A 15,687-nucleotide genomic window follows, 5' to 3' on the forward strand; every position below is an offset into this window, starting at 1 on the left:
TCTCTCACACACACACACACACACACACGAGCCCATCCCATGCCCTCACTGAGTTCTTTGGGCTCGGTGTAAATCTGTTAAGAGAGAGTGCTGTGATTTAATGTGACACAAAGGACGAATCGAGGCGAGGAGGAGCCGTTTCCAAAACCACTAACATCTCGTGAATTCTTAAGCCTCTCTTGCTTTAATATAATCAGAGAGGGCTGCTTTCACTCTTATGCTTTTTACGTGCTGCTAACAGCTTTAATTTATTCAACTCTTGATTCTGCATAATACTGGTCCTTTATATCTTCAGAATCGCTCAATGGTAGGCTATAGTAGCACAGTAGGTTTCGTAAGTTAAATCCAGGCGGAGAAAGTGACGCCTGTGCGGGACAGCGCGCGCCTCATCACGCGAGAGCACAGCAGCAGCCTCACTGCAGCGGGACAGGTGCATCCTCGCGCAATCCATCACACACGCCGAAACCGAGCCTGAGTGTGGATGTACATACAGTGACAGACATGTGTGCGTGCTGGAAGCGTGTTTGAGCGGGGGACACTAACATCAGCTGTGTTTTCTTCATGAGGTAAGGCTAACGTTACGTGTCTTTATACTGTCATATGTACAGATGATCTCACGGACACGCGGTTTTTTCGGTTCAACATGATTTCACAAGTTCTCAGAGTGAGTTATTACGAGCGTCTCTTTATTTATCTTGTTGTTTACGTCTGCGCCGGGAGGTCTGGAAGTGTTTTGCGGGGAGATGAGTGTTCTCTCGTGTTTCCACTGCGGATCTCTAGTGCTGGATTCGGTCCCGGGTGTTTTTCTGTCCGCCGCTGGAGCGAGAGCTCTTATTAGCGTTAGGCTAATTAATCTGCACATTATAAGGTCTGATCAAGCGGGTATCAAGCTGTTCCAGGGGTTTTGTAAGAGATTGTGTTTATGAGTTTAAGCAAGACACATTTCTCTGATGATACTCATCTAAACCAAACACTTTAATTATAGGCCTGTATGTAGCTTATATTACAAGCATGTAGTTCAAAACTAATTCATACATTGGGATAATTTAATTATTTATCTATGTATCTAAGCGGAAAAGCATATAATGGGCAATTGAATGTTTCATTGTGACAACCAAGACCATAAAAACAATGACAACCCGCCTCCAGGTGAACGTGTGTTCAGTGAACTGTTTCTATTTTCCTGGGAAATCACAGTCGAAATGTCCAGTAGCTCAACAACTAGCCTTGGTCTCCTATATGAAAACAAGTGACTATATTTGTGGGAGAAATATAATACAATGCAAGCCATATGTTTCCCTAGTATTTTTTTTTTTTTTAAGCTTTCTGAGAAATTTCTGAATTTGTCTAGTCTCCCACTTTCTATTCAACCCTTCTATGCTGTTACATTTCCATCTTTAAAAACATGCATTGATCTTTTGTACATCAGACATAACAGGTGATATCATTCTATGCCTGTTAAGCATTAACTTGTTCAAATTAAATGAATGAAGGAAGAGTTCACTTAAATTGAAAATTTGCAGGCCATCTGAGATGTAGGTGAGTTTGATGATTACATCACTTGCTCACTAATGGATCATCTGCAGTGAATGGGTGCCGTCAGAATGAGAGTCCAAACAGTTTTACATCTTGTAAAGAGAAAAGCTGCATGTTTGTAGAAACAAATTCCTCTATTCATAATACTGCCTTTTCCAATGAAAAACGTCATCTTGATGTAAGGGGGATGGATTTTTTTTTTTCACTAGAGGAAGCATTATATGGTTTATGTACTCATATTTTGGCCAGAAGCGACAAGTTAAAATGCACTAATAATGGATTGATTTGTTTCTCACAAACACTTTAAAAGATGATAATTGATGACCTGGAGTCAAATTGTGATGTTTTTATCCGCTGTTTGGACTCTCATTCTGACAGCACCCATTCACTGGAGAGGATCCATTAGTGAGCAACTGATGTAATGCTAATTTTTTTCAAATTTGTTCCAAAGAAGAAACAAATCATCTACTTCTTGAATGACCTTATGGCGAGTACATTTTCAGCTAATTTTCATTATTGGGTTAACAAACAAACAAATAATATCTTCACATTCCTTTATTCCAGATTTGACCTGATGTTTTATTTTTTGGTGGCATTCATGTAATGGTTAAATTAATGCCACAGTTACATTCAAAAGTATTTTTGCTGACTAATGTGTCTGTGAGTTGCAGGTGTGCAGTCATGGTTCTCAAAGGGCTGATCTTCTTGTTGCTGTTGGTACAGTTCTCTGCAGAAGAAGGAGGCAAACCCAAGAAGGGGAAAAAGGGCAAGCAAGTCATCTGTCCCTCGTAAGTCTCCCAGGGAGTTACACACATATGTGTGCTGATTCCATTATCATTTAAGGTTGCCTAGGATGCATGGATGTCAGTCATGAAGAATTACAGTGCTGTTAAGCAGAGTGAAAGTCTGGCGATAAATTTTGGAGCCTGCCAGACTGGATGGTTCTCTTAGCACTGGTCCAGGTCCAGCTGTGTCCTTGTCAACACTCTATGTTGCATACTAACAGATCCAGTTAAAGGGATAGTTCACCCAACAATGAAAATTTGATGTTTATCTGCTTACCCCCAGGGCATCCAAGATGTAGGTGACTTTGTTTCTTCAGTAGAACACAAAGAAGATTTTTAACTCAAACCGTTGCAGTCTGTCAGTCATATAATGCCAGTCAATGAGCACCAAATCTTTGAGAGTAAAAAAAACATGCACAGACAAATCCAAATTAAACCATGCTGCTCGTGACGATACATTGATGTCCTAAGACACGAAATGATCGGTTTGTGTGAGAAACTGAACAGTATTTATATCTATTGTATTTTACCTCTGATACACCGCAATGTCCTACTGTCACAACATTCGGCACCTGACGTGTCAACCTGCTCTGTCACATAGATATATATACGTAGTTTCTTACGTATCGCGTAAGAATAATAAAATATTGTAAGAATAATAAAATAAAAGTATAATAAAATATGTTTGTTCCTGTAATTTTCGTATCAAAACATCAAAAAGACTACAGTTCTGTTCCATCACATTTATTACTTAAAATTGATCTACTACATTCTCACATTTCTGTGCACATTTTTTGTTTTTACAGAATGAGCATTAAATGTTGTGTCACATGTCATCAATATAGCAGGATGCATATTGAGTAATTTCACATTTCCAAAAACAGTATAAACATTTACTGTACTTTTATACCATTAACTTTATCACATAGATTAGACAATTTCACTTTTTCAAAAAAAATAGTACTACATGTTTTATTTTAAATGTACAATTTTTCAACAACAGAGTATGTGTCAAGGGCCTAAAAGTCCATTTCTTGGTCGACCGATATGTGTTTCTCAGGGCCGATACCGATTATTACAGACCAAGTAGACTGATAACCAATATTTTTAACCGATATATATGTCTGGTGTAAAATTGAAAATGTCAAAATTAAGAATAACATGAGCTCTGACAAAAACTGCCTTCCCTGGTGTTGGTTGCACTTCTTTCTCTTGTTTTCCTCCGTGCATCCATCTTCAATAAGGGTAAAGAGAGAGTTAAAAGTGGGGCCACTGTATGCTTCATGATTAAGCCTATGAATACTGTACTACAGCTAAACAGCTTGAGGAAATGTAAGTATTTGGCTGCAATAATTTACATGTTAGAAATGTATGTGTAATAGCATAACCTCTCATAATTCTTCATTCATTCTTTTCTGATGACTAAATCATAACCTGTAAGAGGTGACTATTCAATTGATCATCTAATGCACATCAATTGATTAACTTAAAGAAGCACAATGTATATAATAAGTATAAATAATTTAATTGTCTTCATACATGTAGCTCCATTGTAGTTAAGAAGACCGCAACTATTTTAATGAAACTATAACACTAATAGCCTATTATAGGCACACTTGGTTCAATAGCCCATTGAAATGTCTAAATTTTTGTCACCCTAATCTTGTTCTATGTGACAGTATCTTAATATTGGCCTATGTGACAGTAATTTCCATTAGTTTTAATTTACAGTGCAGAGCAAATGAAGGCATAAAACATTAATTTCATTTGGCAAACAAAGGGGTTTACTATTAAAATATAAATATGGAAGAAATAACATTGTGTGATTATTCTTTTAATCAAAAGTTGTAATAATTGTAGTAGTAGTAGCAGTAGCTAAACCAAACTTTTATTTTGACGGGTTTTGAGGACCTTTTAAGATTCTGTAGCCTATGTATATGATATGACGATAGTTTTTCTAAAATGAAACGGTCAAATGCTCATGAAGTAACTCTCAGCGCAGTTCTGGGGATGTTGTTCATGTATTTATGTCCTCATTTAGTGAGACGGCAGATGCTGAAAACACCGCGAGCGTCGCTCACTTCAGTAAGTGTGTAGTAAACAAAACCGCGCATCTGTGCCATTCACATATACAGAGACATGCAGAATATACAGGATTCATATTTAAATAGTCTTTTTGCAGCTTAATATTTACAGATACTAATACATAGGGCGAGTCCATTTAAGTATACGTACTGACCTACATTTGATTAATTCTTCCAAACTTCAACAAATTCCGTGACATTCCGCCTTATCCACCATTTTCTTCAACGCAGAAGTAAGCCTATGGGTGAGACTTCCGGTTCATTAGCCACTATAGGTAAATAACGAGGAGAATAACAACGTACAGTAAAACTGTTTGCACTACAAACCAGTGTGTTCATAATTAAGATATCATAATTTTAATGTATTAAGAGAAACTAATTTTCAATATCAAGCAGCAAAACATACTGTTTTGTACAGCTAAAAATAGCTGGACGCGGATGAGACCGGAAGCTAGACCCATGGAATTTTTACGTCAAGAAAAAGGTGGATACAGTAAATTCCATCTAGATGACTGGATTCGCGATTCTGTCCGTGTTTATCCCATTGCGGAAACCATAAATAGATAATATTGAGGTGTTTTGCAACTTCAGTGTAGTGGATTGTGATTTATTGCCACTTCAACAATGTCTGCTGCTGCCTTTGAGAGACAACTGATGCGTGATCATTGAAGCAGCTCCAATTAGCAAGAGCTTTCGGTGTGAGAGTGCAAAGCTTTTAGTGCCTTTAGCCTTCCACGTTGATTGGTCGGACTCGTGACTCCCAAGAAATCAGATGAGCGGTGGGCACAATTTTATTTTTTTTTCTGATTTGAGCTTAATTTTTTGATGACCATTTTGAAAGATATTCAGTAAAGGCACATTCACATGAAGGAAATTTAATCAGAAATAAAGAGGTCAAGCAATTAAACTGCAGCAAGTCAAGTCACCGTTATTTATATAGCACTTTTTACAATACAGATTGTAGCTTTAAAGTATTAAACAGGAAAACAGTGTGTTAAAGGAACCAAAACCCCATCGTTCTTCCCTGGCCAGACGAAACCAGCAGTTTAATTCTAGGCTGCAACAAAGTCAGATTGCGCAGAGGACTCATCTGGTTCCTGTGGTCTTGTCCCGATGGCCGTCTAAGTGACATGGTCTTAACTCATTTAGGTGTCCTGGTCTCCGCTGACGTTCAGGGCTGTAAAGGTCATCTCTAGATGCTGATCCACCGTCTGGTTTGGATACGGACTGAATCTGGGTGGCTCCGGTGACCTTGGAACAACAATGAAAGGGTCTAATATTTTAGTGTAGATGCCATTTTTCTTACAATAACAAGTACATCGGGTGTTATGGGAAACGATGTTAGTGTGTTATGTATAACCACTCAGAATAAACTGAACTTTATCATCCCTTTTGTGGATGCTAATATAGTAGGGGATGTAATGAAATGATCAATATTGTGGTATCACGATAGCAAAACTCAATATTATTATGGTCACATGACAATATGAAATGATAGGTCTTCTGGGCAAAAAGTGTAGATTTTTAAAATGTATTTAAGCTTCTCATGCTAACATAAAAGTTCTTTAAAGTTGTTTTTTGGGCCATTATGTTTTAGCACAGTCTCTGTCAAACAAACTAAAACCAAAAGCACAATATGGCTTAATTTTTTTTCTTTTCTGAAGCCTGGCTCACACCATCCGATTTTGGCCACAATTTGGTCATCTGAGACAAATTTAGTAAAAATCCTGAAAGATTCCTATAGTCTTAGGCTAAAATCCGTAGTCTTTGATCGCTGGTTTGACATGTTCACCGACAGCCGATTAATGGCTATTACGATCAAATTTCACCTCCGACGAAATTCTGGTAGTGTCAGAAGATTTGGCGCACAGTCCTGCAATGTGACTACTAGGGGTGGCACGGTACGGACATCTCGGTTCGGTGCATGAGGCCTTACAACGAATACAGGCAATTCACCCCAATCCAGAAGGGGGCGCCTGCAGTAATGCAGCGCTGTTTGATAACTGCCAGCAGAAGAAAAGCGAATGCCATGAGTTGCGCACTTGAAAACAAAGCCCACTAGACAGTGACCATGTGCTGATTCTGAATGCGTCTCTCACATAGACTGACAAAGGAGTATACTTTAAAGGTTTGCGCACTCAACTGTTTGCGAAATGGAGCTTTGTGCTCCTGTATCCTACCGCTCTCATTCGGCACAATCCAAATATTCCATAATATTTCCATATTTGCGATGTAACGTATCTGAATGCTAAACTATTATTTATGTAAATTATAGCCTTGTACTTCAGTCGTGTTCCAACGGTAACACCTCAGACGCCATTGCCGCTGCTCTCCATATTTTCCTCTCTCACCTGGAAGATAAAGACACTTACATCAGGATGCTCTTTATTGACTACAGTTCTGCTTTCAACACGGTCATCCCCCATAAACTCACCCACAAACTGTTTGCACTTGGACTACACCCCACACTCTGCGACTGGCTCCTAGATTTCCTGACTGGTAGACCGCAGTCTGTCAGGATTGGAAATAGGACCTCAGACACCATCATAACAAACATTGGCCCCCCACAGGGGTGTGTTCTCAGTCCCATCCTCTACACACTGTTCACACATGACTGCGTCGCCTTCCACAAGGACAACATCATTGTGAAGTTCGCTGACGACACTGCAGTGATAGGACGGATCACTGGTGGAGATGAAGCAGCCTACAGGAAGGAGGTGGCCAGTCTTATGACATGGTGTGAGGACAACAACCTCACCCTCAACACGGACAAGACAAAGGAGATGATAGTGGACATGAGGAAGGAGAGGAGAACTCACCAGCCACTGTTTATCCGAGATCTTGAAGTGGAGAGGGTGAGCAGCTTTAAATACTTGGGGGTCCACATCAGCGAGGACCTCACCTGGACACTCAACACCACCCAGATTTAGATTTAGTCATTTTGCAGACGCTTTTATCCAAAGCGACTTACAATTGGGGAATACATAAAGTGATTCATCTTGAAGAGGCAATCAGACAGACGAAGTGCTTGCAACACCAAGTCTCAGGCATTGTTCAAATAAATACAAACTACCAAAGGAAGGAATAAGTAAAGAGAATATTTTTTTTATTTTTTTTATAAAGTTTAGGATGAAGTCAAGTGCTGTCGAAAGAGATGAGTTTTCAGTTGTTGCTTGAAGATTGACAGGGATCCAGCAATCCGGATAGGGGTGGGAAGATCGTTCCACCAGCCAGGAATGGTGAACGAGAATGTTCTGGAGAGTGATTTTGAGCCTCTCTGTGATGGTACCACGAGGCGTCGCTCACTAGCAGATCTCAGATTTCTGGAGGGGATGTAGTTTGTTAGTAGAGAGTGCAAGTAAACGGGTGCTGAGCCAGTGGTTGTTCTATATGCAAGCATCAGTGTCTTGAACTTGATGCGAGCCGCGACTGGTAGCCAGTGCAGGGAGATAAAGAGAGGTGTAACATGGGCTCGTTGGAGACCAGTCGTGCCGCTGCATTCTGAATCATTTGTAGAGGTTTGACTGTGTTAGACGGAAGTCCAGCCAGAAGAGCATTGCAATAGTCCAGCCTAGAAATGACAAGGGCCTAGACAAGAAGTTGTGCAGCATGCTCTGTCAGAAAGGGCCTGATCTTTCTGATGTTATATAGTGCAAACCTGCAAGATCGAGCAGTCTTTGCAATGTGGTCTTTGAAGGTCAGCTGATCATCAAAGATTACACCAAGATTTCTGACCGAAGTTGATGGGGTTATTGTTGATGAACCTAACTGGATCGTGAAGTCATGCTGTAGAGTCGGAGTGGCCGGGAGGACAAGCAGCTCAGTCTTTGCCAGGTTGAGCTGCAGGTGATGTTCTTTCATCCATGCCGAGATGTCCGCCAGGCAACCTGAGATCCTTGCAGCTACCGTTGGATCATCTGGTTGAAAAGAGAGGAAGAGCTGTGTGTTATCAGCGTAGCAATGGTATGAGAATCCATGTGCCTGTATGATGGGACCCAGTGATGTAGTGTATGTGGAGAAGAGGAGGGTCAAGAACTGATCCCTGAGGAACCCCAGTGACCAGTGTATGTGCTTTGGATACCTCCCCTCCCCAGGCCACCCTGAAAGACCTACCAGTGAGATAGGATTCAAACCAGCGAAGTGGAATGCCAGTGATGCCCAGTGATGAGAGGGTGGACAGGAGTATCTGATGATTGACAGTGTCAAAAGCGGCAGATAGATCCAGCAGAATGAGGACTGATGATTTGGAATGGGCTTTTGCAATTCGCAGGGCTTCAGTGACCGAGAGAAGCGCAGTCTCAGTTGAATGGCCCCTCCTGAAACCTGACTGTTTAGCATCCAGTTTGTCGTTCTGTGAAAGAAACAGTGAGACTTGGTTGAAGACAACTCGTTCAAGTGTTTTCGCTATGAACGGAAGGAGAGAGACAGGTCTGTAGTTTTCTATAAGAGAAGTGTTTAATGTAGGTTTTTTTGAGCAGTGGGGTTACCCGAGCCTGTTTGAACACAATGGGGAAGTTGCCTGTGAGGAGGGATGTGTTGATGTGTGTGAGTGCAGGTAAGAGTGTGGGTAAGATTGCTTGGAGAAGGTGTGAGGGGATTGGGTCAAGAGGACATGTTGTAGGATGGTTGGAGAGGAGAAGGTTGGATACTTCAGCTTCAGTGAGGGGACAGAAAGGGAAGATGGGAGTTTTAGCAGTGGATGTGGTAGGGTGAGGGTCCTGTGTGCGTGGAGGTGAAAACTGACCACTGATTGATCTAGTTTTGTCTGTAAAGAAAGTGGCAAAGTCATCAGCTGTAATAGAGGTGGTGGGAGGTGGTGGAGGGGGACAGAGGAGAGAATTAAATGTTCTGAAGAGATTACGCATGTCTGGAGCACTGTCGATCTTGTTGCGGAAATGTGAGGATTTGGCAGTGTGGACTTTAGCAGAGAAGGATGTGAGCATAGACTGGTACCTACTGAGGTCCGACAGATCGTTTGATTTGCGCCATTTTCTCTCTGCCGCTCTGAATGTAGTCCGATGTTCACGAAGAACCTCGGATAACCAGGGGTTGGAAGGAGTGGCCCGTGCTGGCCTAGAGGAGAGAGGACAAATGTCGTCTAGACAAGAGGTTAAGGTAGAGCATAAAGTCTCAGTAGCTGCGTTTACATCCAGAGATGAGAAATGGGTGGGTGAAGGAAGAGAGGAGGATACTACAGAGGAGAGATGGGAAGGAGAAAGGGAGCGCAGGTTTCGTCTAAAAGTAACTGGTAGGGGGGTTGGTGGCACAGGAGAAGCAAAGTGTAATGTAAATGTAATGAAGAAATGGTCCGAAGTATGTAGTGGTTGTACCAGAATGTTATCTGCAGTACAATTGCGTGTGTAAATTAAGTCAAGTTGGTTGCCTGATTTGTGCGTGCTAGTAGTGGTAAGGCGTTTGAGATCAAATGAAGCTAGGAGTGAATGGAAGTCTATAGCATAAGGCTTGTCTAGGTGAATGTTGAAATCATTAAAGACTAAGAGTGGAGTGCCATCCTCCACGAAAGAGGACAGCAGCCCGTCCAGCTCCTCTAGGAAAGTGGCTAGAATTTGGCTAGGGGGACGGTAAATGACCACAATCTGGAGTTTTATCGGAGCTGATACAGTAATGGCATGAGATTCAAATGAGTTGTAATTGCATAGGGAAGAGCGGGTTGAGTATTTCCAATTGTTAGAAATGAGCAGACCAGTGCCTCCACCCCGGCCAACTAGACACGGGGTATGAGAGAAAGAGAGATTAGTAGAGAGAGCAGCTGGGGTTGCTGAGTCTTCAGCTGTACTTCCTAAGAAGGCTGAGAAAGTTTGGCATGTCACCTAAGATCCTCAGCAACTTCTACAGCTGTGTTGTTGAGAGTGTTTTGACCAGCTGCATCACTGTGTGGTATGGCAGCACTACAGTGAGGGACCGCAAACGTCTGCAGAGAGTGGTGAAGACTGCTGAGAAGATCATCAGGACTCCACTGCCCTCCCTGCAGACCATTTACCTCCCTGCCTCCATCCTTAAGGACCCCACCCACCCACAACATGGACTGTTCACGCTCCTACCCTCAGGATGGAGGTACAGGAGTGTGAAATGTAGGACTTCCAGATTAAAGACCTCCTTCCCCTCAGCCATTAGACTGTTAAACGGGTAGCCAGTGAACACAGACTAGTCTCACATATCTCATAGAATATGTGGACTGAACTGCTACAGCTAAAATTTTGCACATTGCTAATGTTACTGCTGCTATTTCATATCAAGTATCTTCATCTTGATTTGCACATTATTAAATGTTAAAGCTGCTATTGTTATGTAGTTGCACTCAATTTGTTACAGACTACTGCTCTACTGTTTTCTTTTTCTTGTGTATTTTTCTTATTTATTCTTATTCTATTTAGGTGTATGTCTGTTTTTATTTTTACATAATTTGCACTTGTCTTGGCATTCAGTGTGGACTGCAAAGAAAGAATTTCATTGTACAGGGAAACTTGCTTTTCCTCACTGTGCATATGACAATAAACGTTTTGAATCCTTTTGAATCCAGAGGCGGGCACGTTGATGTTTGGCTCACTGTATTTTATTTTGATAAAGTACCAACTGCGCTGCCAAGTTAGCAATTCTGGAACTGATGTGTGTATGTGTGTTCTGGTGCGATCACTTCAACTGTTTCCTTATACCAGCAGAATCAACTTTAAAACACTTATTGTCTTAATAATCACTGTATAAAGGTCTGCTTTTATTAGTGTACACTCACAAGGAAAACAAAACAGATTTTATATAACATGTAATATTTAGTATTTTCACATCTAGATGGAAACCCCCAAAAAAAACAGTGTGAGCCCGGCTTTAGTTAAGAACATGTGTTGGAGCTCGTAATTTTGACCTCTTAAAGTGCATTAGATAGAAGAATTTAACTTTAAAAATGTAAAAAAAAAAAATAATAAAATTCCTTCATTTGTTCTTTTTTTTTTTTTTTTATTATCGCAATAAATATCTTATCAGGGACTTCATATCTAGATATTATCGTATCGTGAGATTTTGATATAGTTACATCCCTATAATATAGTTATCGGTCCTGGAGTGAAAGAGTGGGGCTTCAGGACAGGTTAGAGTAGCCATGTATTAATGTATACACTTACCCCTAACATAGATCTGGGATAGGATCCTGGAGTTCCTTCAGACAGCATTATTCTCCTTGCTCTGAATTTGTGTCTGCAAACATAGAGGGTAGAAACGGATCAGATTAAAAGAAAAACCTCCAATTCTAAAAATGTATATAAACAGAAATGACAAACTTCTGATCATTAGAACTTCTGAGTTAACTTATACTTTTCACATAAGGTAAAGTCTGTAAAGCAACTCACCTAGCCATTTCCTTCTAGATTCTTAAGGAAAGTAATATTTCCCAAGAAGAAAACCTGCACATATTCTGCATTGGTAGGGCACCTGAAAGAAAATTACAACAGTTAGCCATAAAAAAAAAACTATGATAAACAACATTTAATTTGTTTTTATTACTTAAAAAGTACCATAAATACTTTGAACGAACATTAGCAAAGAAAGGGTGAACAAATTACAAATAAGTTCACATACCAGACTTACATGCGTTTTATTCTTGGGGGATTTTTGACGTGTTTTTAATCGGAGTCTGGTCTGAAGATTTCTGGAAAAAAGGGAATAACAAACCCAGCATGCAGTAAATTCAACTTGAATCATTATAATTACCAATGTGCCTATTAAGACATTAAAGTTATACTTAACATTTCTTTTTTTGAAGACAAATGGCATTTTGATGGCATTCTGTTGGTACTGGTTCAAGTGTAACCACCTCAATCTCACTAAATTTGTTGAATTGGGTCTGTTTTGTTCTCGTTATCCCCATCAACCTTATTATATGCATGAAAGGATGGACAGTTACTTTCCTAATATGAAAGTTGCACAAATTAAACGTAAATAATAAATGTACATACAAATTAACACACATTTGTAGTTTTGATTCGTAAAAGCGCTCTCCTCACTTCTACTGGCTTTATGACGTGAAGGACACTCTTGTACATGGTTCACGATGATATGCGTTTTCTAGATGGATGGGATGAGGAACATTTTTTCAGGAAATGTGCCTCATTTCTAGCCTTGACGCATAACCTTTTAGAGTTTCACAGAAACACCACAACGAATATAATATAATCATATACATCTTTTAAATTATACAATTCTCACCTTTTTAGCTCACCCCTGATATTAGCTGCTCAAGTAACTTATCTGCAGAGAAAAACAAATACAAGCATGTTGTTACAGAATCCAGGGAGATGCAGAGACATAGAACAAAAAGGACTTTATTAACAATGACTCTAAACATACAACTCTTGACATTTACAACTGACAATCATAATGGACATATAACACCTAACACTGAGGCAAGGGAACACAGGACTTAAGTACACTGGGGAAAACAAGATAATTAACGACACAGGGCTGGAGACGAATTAACTAATGATGACAAACTAGAACACGGACAGGAAATCCAAATAAGGACACGAGAGGAGGGGAAAACACGGGACGCGGAGACACAGTCTGACACATGTGAGTGCATGGGACATGATAATTAAAAATTCTACAAAAATCCAAAGAAATGTTAGTACTGTTAGTAGTACTATACAATAAATCATTCCGTTTCTGTGCACCTGTTCATGCTTCAGTGAAGGCAGCGCATTAATTTAGAGGTGATTAAACTGACTGGAACTATAGGTGTTAACGAACTGTTTGAACGATCACCAGCCAATCAGAATCGAGTATTAATAGACACACCAACTGCACTGACACTAACCACAGTCTAAGCTTGAATTACATTCAAAAATACCATAAAAAGATATAAAAATAGAACACAGTCTAAGTCTGAATGACACATCTACACCGCATGAAGTTGACTCTAACCAAATTTAGGTCTCCCAATCAAACTGGTCTGAGAAGCCTGAAGTTTTCACTCATCGATAACAGCATTTTAAGTTTCTAGACGAAGCCTACATTGAATAATTCAGACGTCACGTCATATGCCTATGACTAAATAGAAATCGGCTATAATCATCATCTGAGGAAATTCCCTCATGTGAAAAATGGCACTATTTTTTAATAATTGTATACCAAAGTCAAGAAAAATGCTATTTATTACCTCACTGTACCACATATTTTAAAAATTCAAAAAAATAAATAAAATAAAATAGTTTTCTGCAAATTCTTGTTCTGCATCTCCCCAAGTACCTCTGTGGTAATTTTTGTTTTACTGTATAATATTTTTAATAATTGCATACCAAAATCATGACAAATGCCATTTGTATTGATATATAGACATATTTTAAGAATTCATAAAAATATAAAATCAAATTTTTTTCTGCAAACTCCACCAGATTCTTGTTCTTCATCTCCCCAAGTACCACTGCGGTGATTTTCATGTTGCTTTACTGCATCCTTTTTTAATAATTGCATACCAAAATCAAGATAAATGTATTTATTACCTCAATGTATGGCATAAACAGTGAGGTAATAAATGGCATTTGTCTTGACTTTGGTATGCAATTATTAAAAAATGATACAGTAAAACAACATGAAAATCACTACAGTGATACTTGGGGAGATGAAGAACAAGAATCTGGTTGAGTTTGTAGAAAACAATTTGATTTTATATTTTTATGAATTTTTAAAATATGTCTATATATAAATACCATTAAACAAGAAGTGCCTATAAAGTGGCTATTTAATCAGCCTATTATTATCGATTAATTGACTGTGGTTTCAGTTTGATAAGCGATCCAATGCACTCTTTAAAAAAATAAAAAATAAAGATTTGCAAAGGTTTCAAAGCTTCATGGCTATCACTACCACGCAACGCCATGTAGACGCGCAACAAAAGTTTCGGCGTAGATGGCGTGACTGCAGTAAAGATTTGGTGCCCATTGACTTGCATTATATAACTGACAGACTGCAATGGTTTGAGTTAAAAATCTTCTTTGTGTTCTACTGAAGAAACAAAGTCACCTACATCTTGGATGCCCTGAGGGTAAGCAGATAAACATCAAATTTTCATTTTTGGGTGAACTATCCCTTTAAACTGGCCTTAGGCCATAGACAGGGCTAGTGGTCTAAATCTATAAGCATGAATAAGTGTCTGTGCTTTTTAATATGTTTTCTGATAGCAGACATTCCAGAAGAATGATGTGTTGAATAGTTCTTTAATCTGAGAAGGCTTTGACTCTTTGCCAGGGCAAGTTATGTCCTAGTATAACTTTGATAAGTGATGTACTGCCAGTATAGTGTGCGTGTGTCTGTTTTGACATTGCCAGTCAGTTATCAGCAGAAGACTTGGACAGAGTCCCAGCCAACTCAACCAGCAACATACTGAACCGCTTGTTGATGACCTATGATTCACGAATACGACCAAACTTCAAAGGTACTGAGATTTCAGTATACTATCTTGATATACTTTCTTTTTTTACAAAAATGTTTTATTTCATTTTCCTTGCTAAATAAACCCTGCTATAGTGGTTGAATAGCCAAAATGATTTACTGAAAAATACACAAATATATTAAACACATTTACGGCTGAAAAAATATAATCAGAATCAGAATGAGCTTTATTGCCAGCCAGGTATGTTTACACATACGAGGAATTTGTTTTAGTGACAGAAGCTCCACAGTGCAACAGAATGACAGTGACAAGACAAGACACAGATAATAAAAAGAACTAGATAGAAAAGTTTGTCGAGACAAACTTTAAGTTGGCTTGAGAAAGACGGACCAGAAAGTTTGAAAAGTTTAAAAAGTTTGAAAAGTTTAAAAAAAGTTTAAGAAGTTTAAAAAGTTTAAATTTGAAAAATGTTAAAAGTTTTAAGTTTGATGGGTTTCAGTCTGAAATATTTTGAAGTTTAAAGTAGTTTTAAAAGCTTAAAGTTTGATACATAGATAGATAGATAGATAGATAGATAGAGTCAGATTATAGATAGATAGACAGAAAGACAGATAGACTTTAGATAGATAGATAGATAGATAGATAGATAGAAGGACCTCAGAGTGGTTGCTATGATGGTTGCTAGGCTAACTTTGGTGGTTACTAAGGTGTTGCTATGCGGTTGCTAAGGTACCGAGTGTGGTTGCTAAGGTGTTGCTATGCTGTTGCTAAGGTTCCCGGGGCAGTTGCTAAGGTGTTGCTATGCGGTTGCTAGGGTACTTGGGGTGGTTGCTAGGGTGTTGCTAGGGTACCCGGGGCAGTTGCTAGGGTGTTGCTACGCGGT

The 15,687-nt window shown here is 39.3% G+C and overlaps 1 protein-coding gene and 2 long non-coding RNA genes across 3 annotated transcripts in view; 1 reads left to right on the forward strand and 2 right to left on the reverse strand.

Moving 5' to 3' along the window:
• Positions 1-61: 61 nt before the first annotated feature.
• Positions 62-15,687, forward strand: part of glrba (glycine receptor, beta a) — a 52,365-nt gene continuing 36,739 nt past the window's right edge. The window contains exons 1-3 of the mRNA XM_058784335.1: positions 62-566; positions 2,208-2,324; positions 14,740-14,846. Coding sequence (XP_058640318.1) covers positions 562-566; positions 2,208-2,324; positions 14,740-14,846 — 229 coding nt within the window. The 5' untranslated portion in view covers positions 62-561. The remainder of the gene's footprint in view (positions 567-2,207; positions 2,325-14,739; positions 14,847-15,687) is intronic.
• LOC131545488 (uncharacterized) lies at positions 5,191-12,178 on the reverse strand. Its single transcript, XR_009272440.1, has 4 exons — positions 11,996-12,178; positions 11,767-11,848; positions 11,542-11,614; positions 5,191-5,656 (listed from the first exon to the last, which is right to left on the reverse strand). It is a non-coding gene; the product is annotated as an uncharacterized LOC131545488 (long non-coding RNA).
• Positions 12,175-12,715, reverse strand: LOC131545493 (uncharacterized). Its single transcript, XR_009272441.1, has 3 exons — positions 12,623-12,715; positions 12,385-12,481; positions 12,175-12,288 (listed from the first exon to the last, which is right to left on the reverse strand). It is a non-coding gene; the product is annotated as an uncharacterized LOC131545493 (long non-coding RNA).

Source organism: Onychostoma macrolepis, chromosome 01 (assembly GCF_012432095.1).
Source record: "Onychostoma macrolepis isolate SWU-2019 chromosome 01, ASM1243209v1, whole genome shotgun sequence".
NCBI lineage: Eukaryota > Metazoa > Chordata > Actinopteri > Cypriniformes > Cyprinidae > Onychostoma > Onychostoma macrolepis.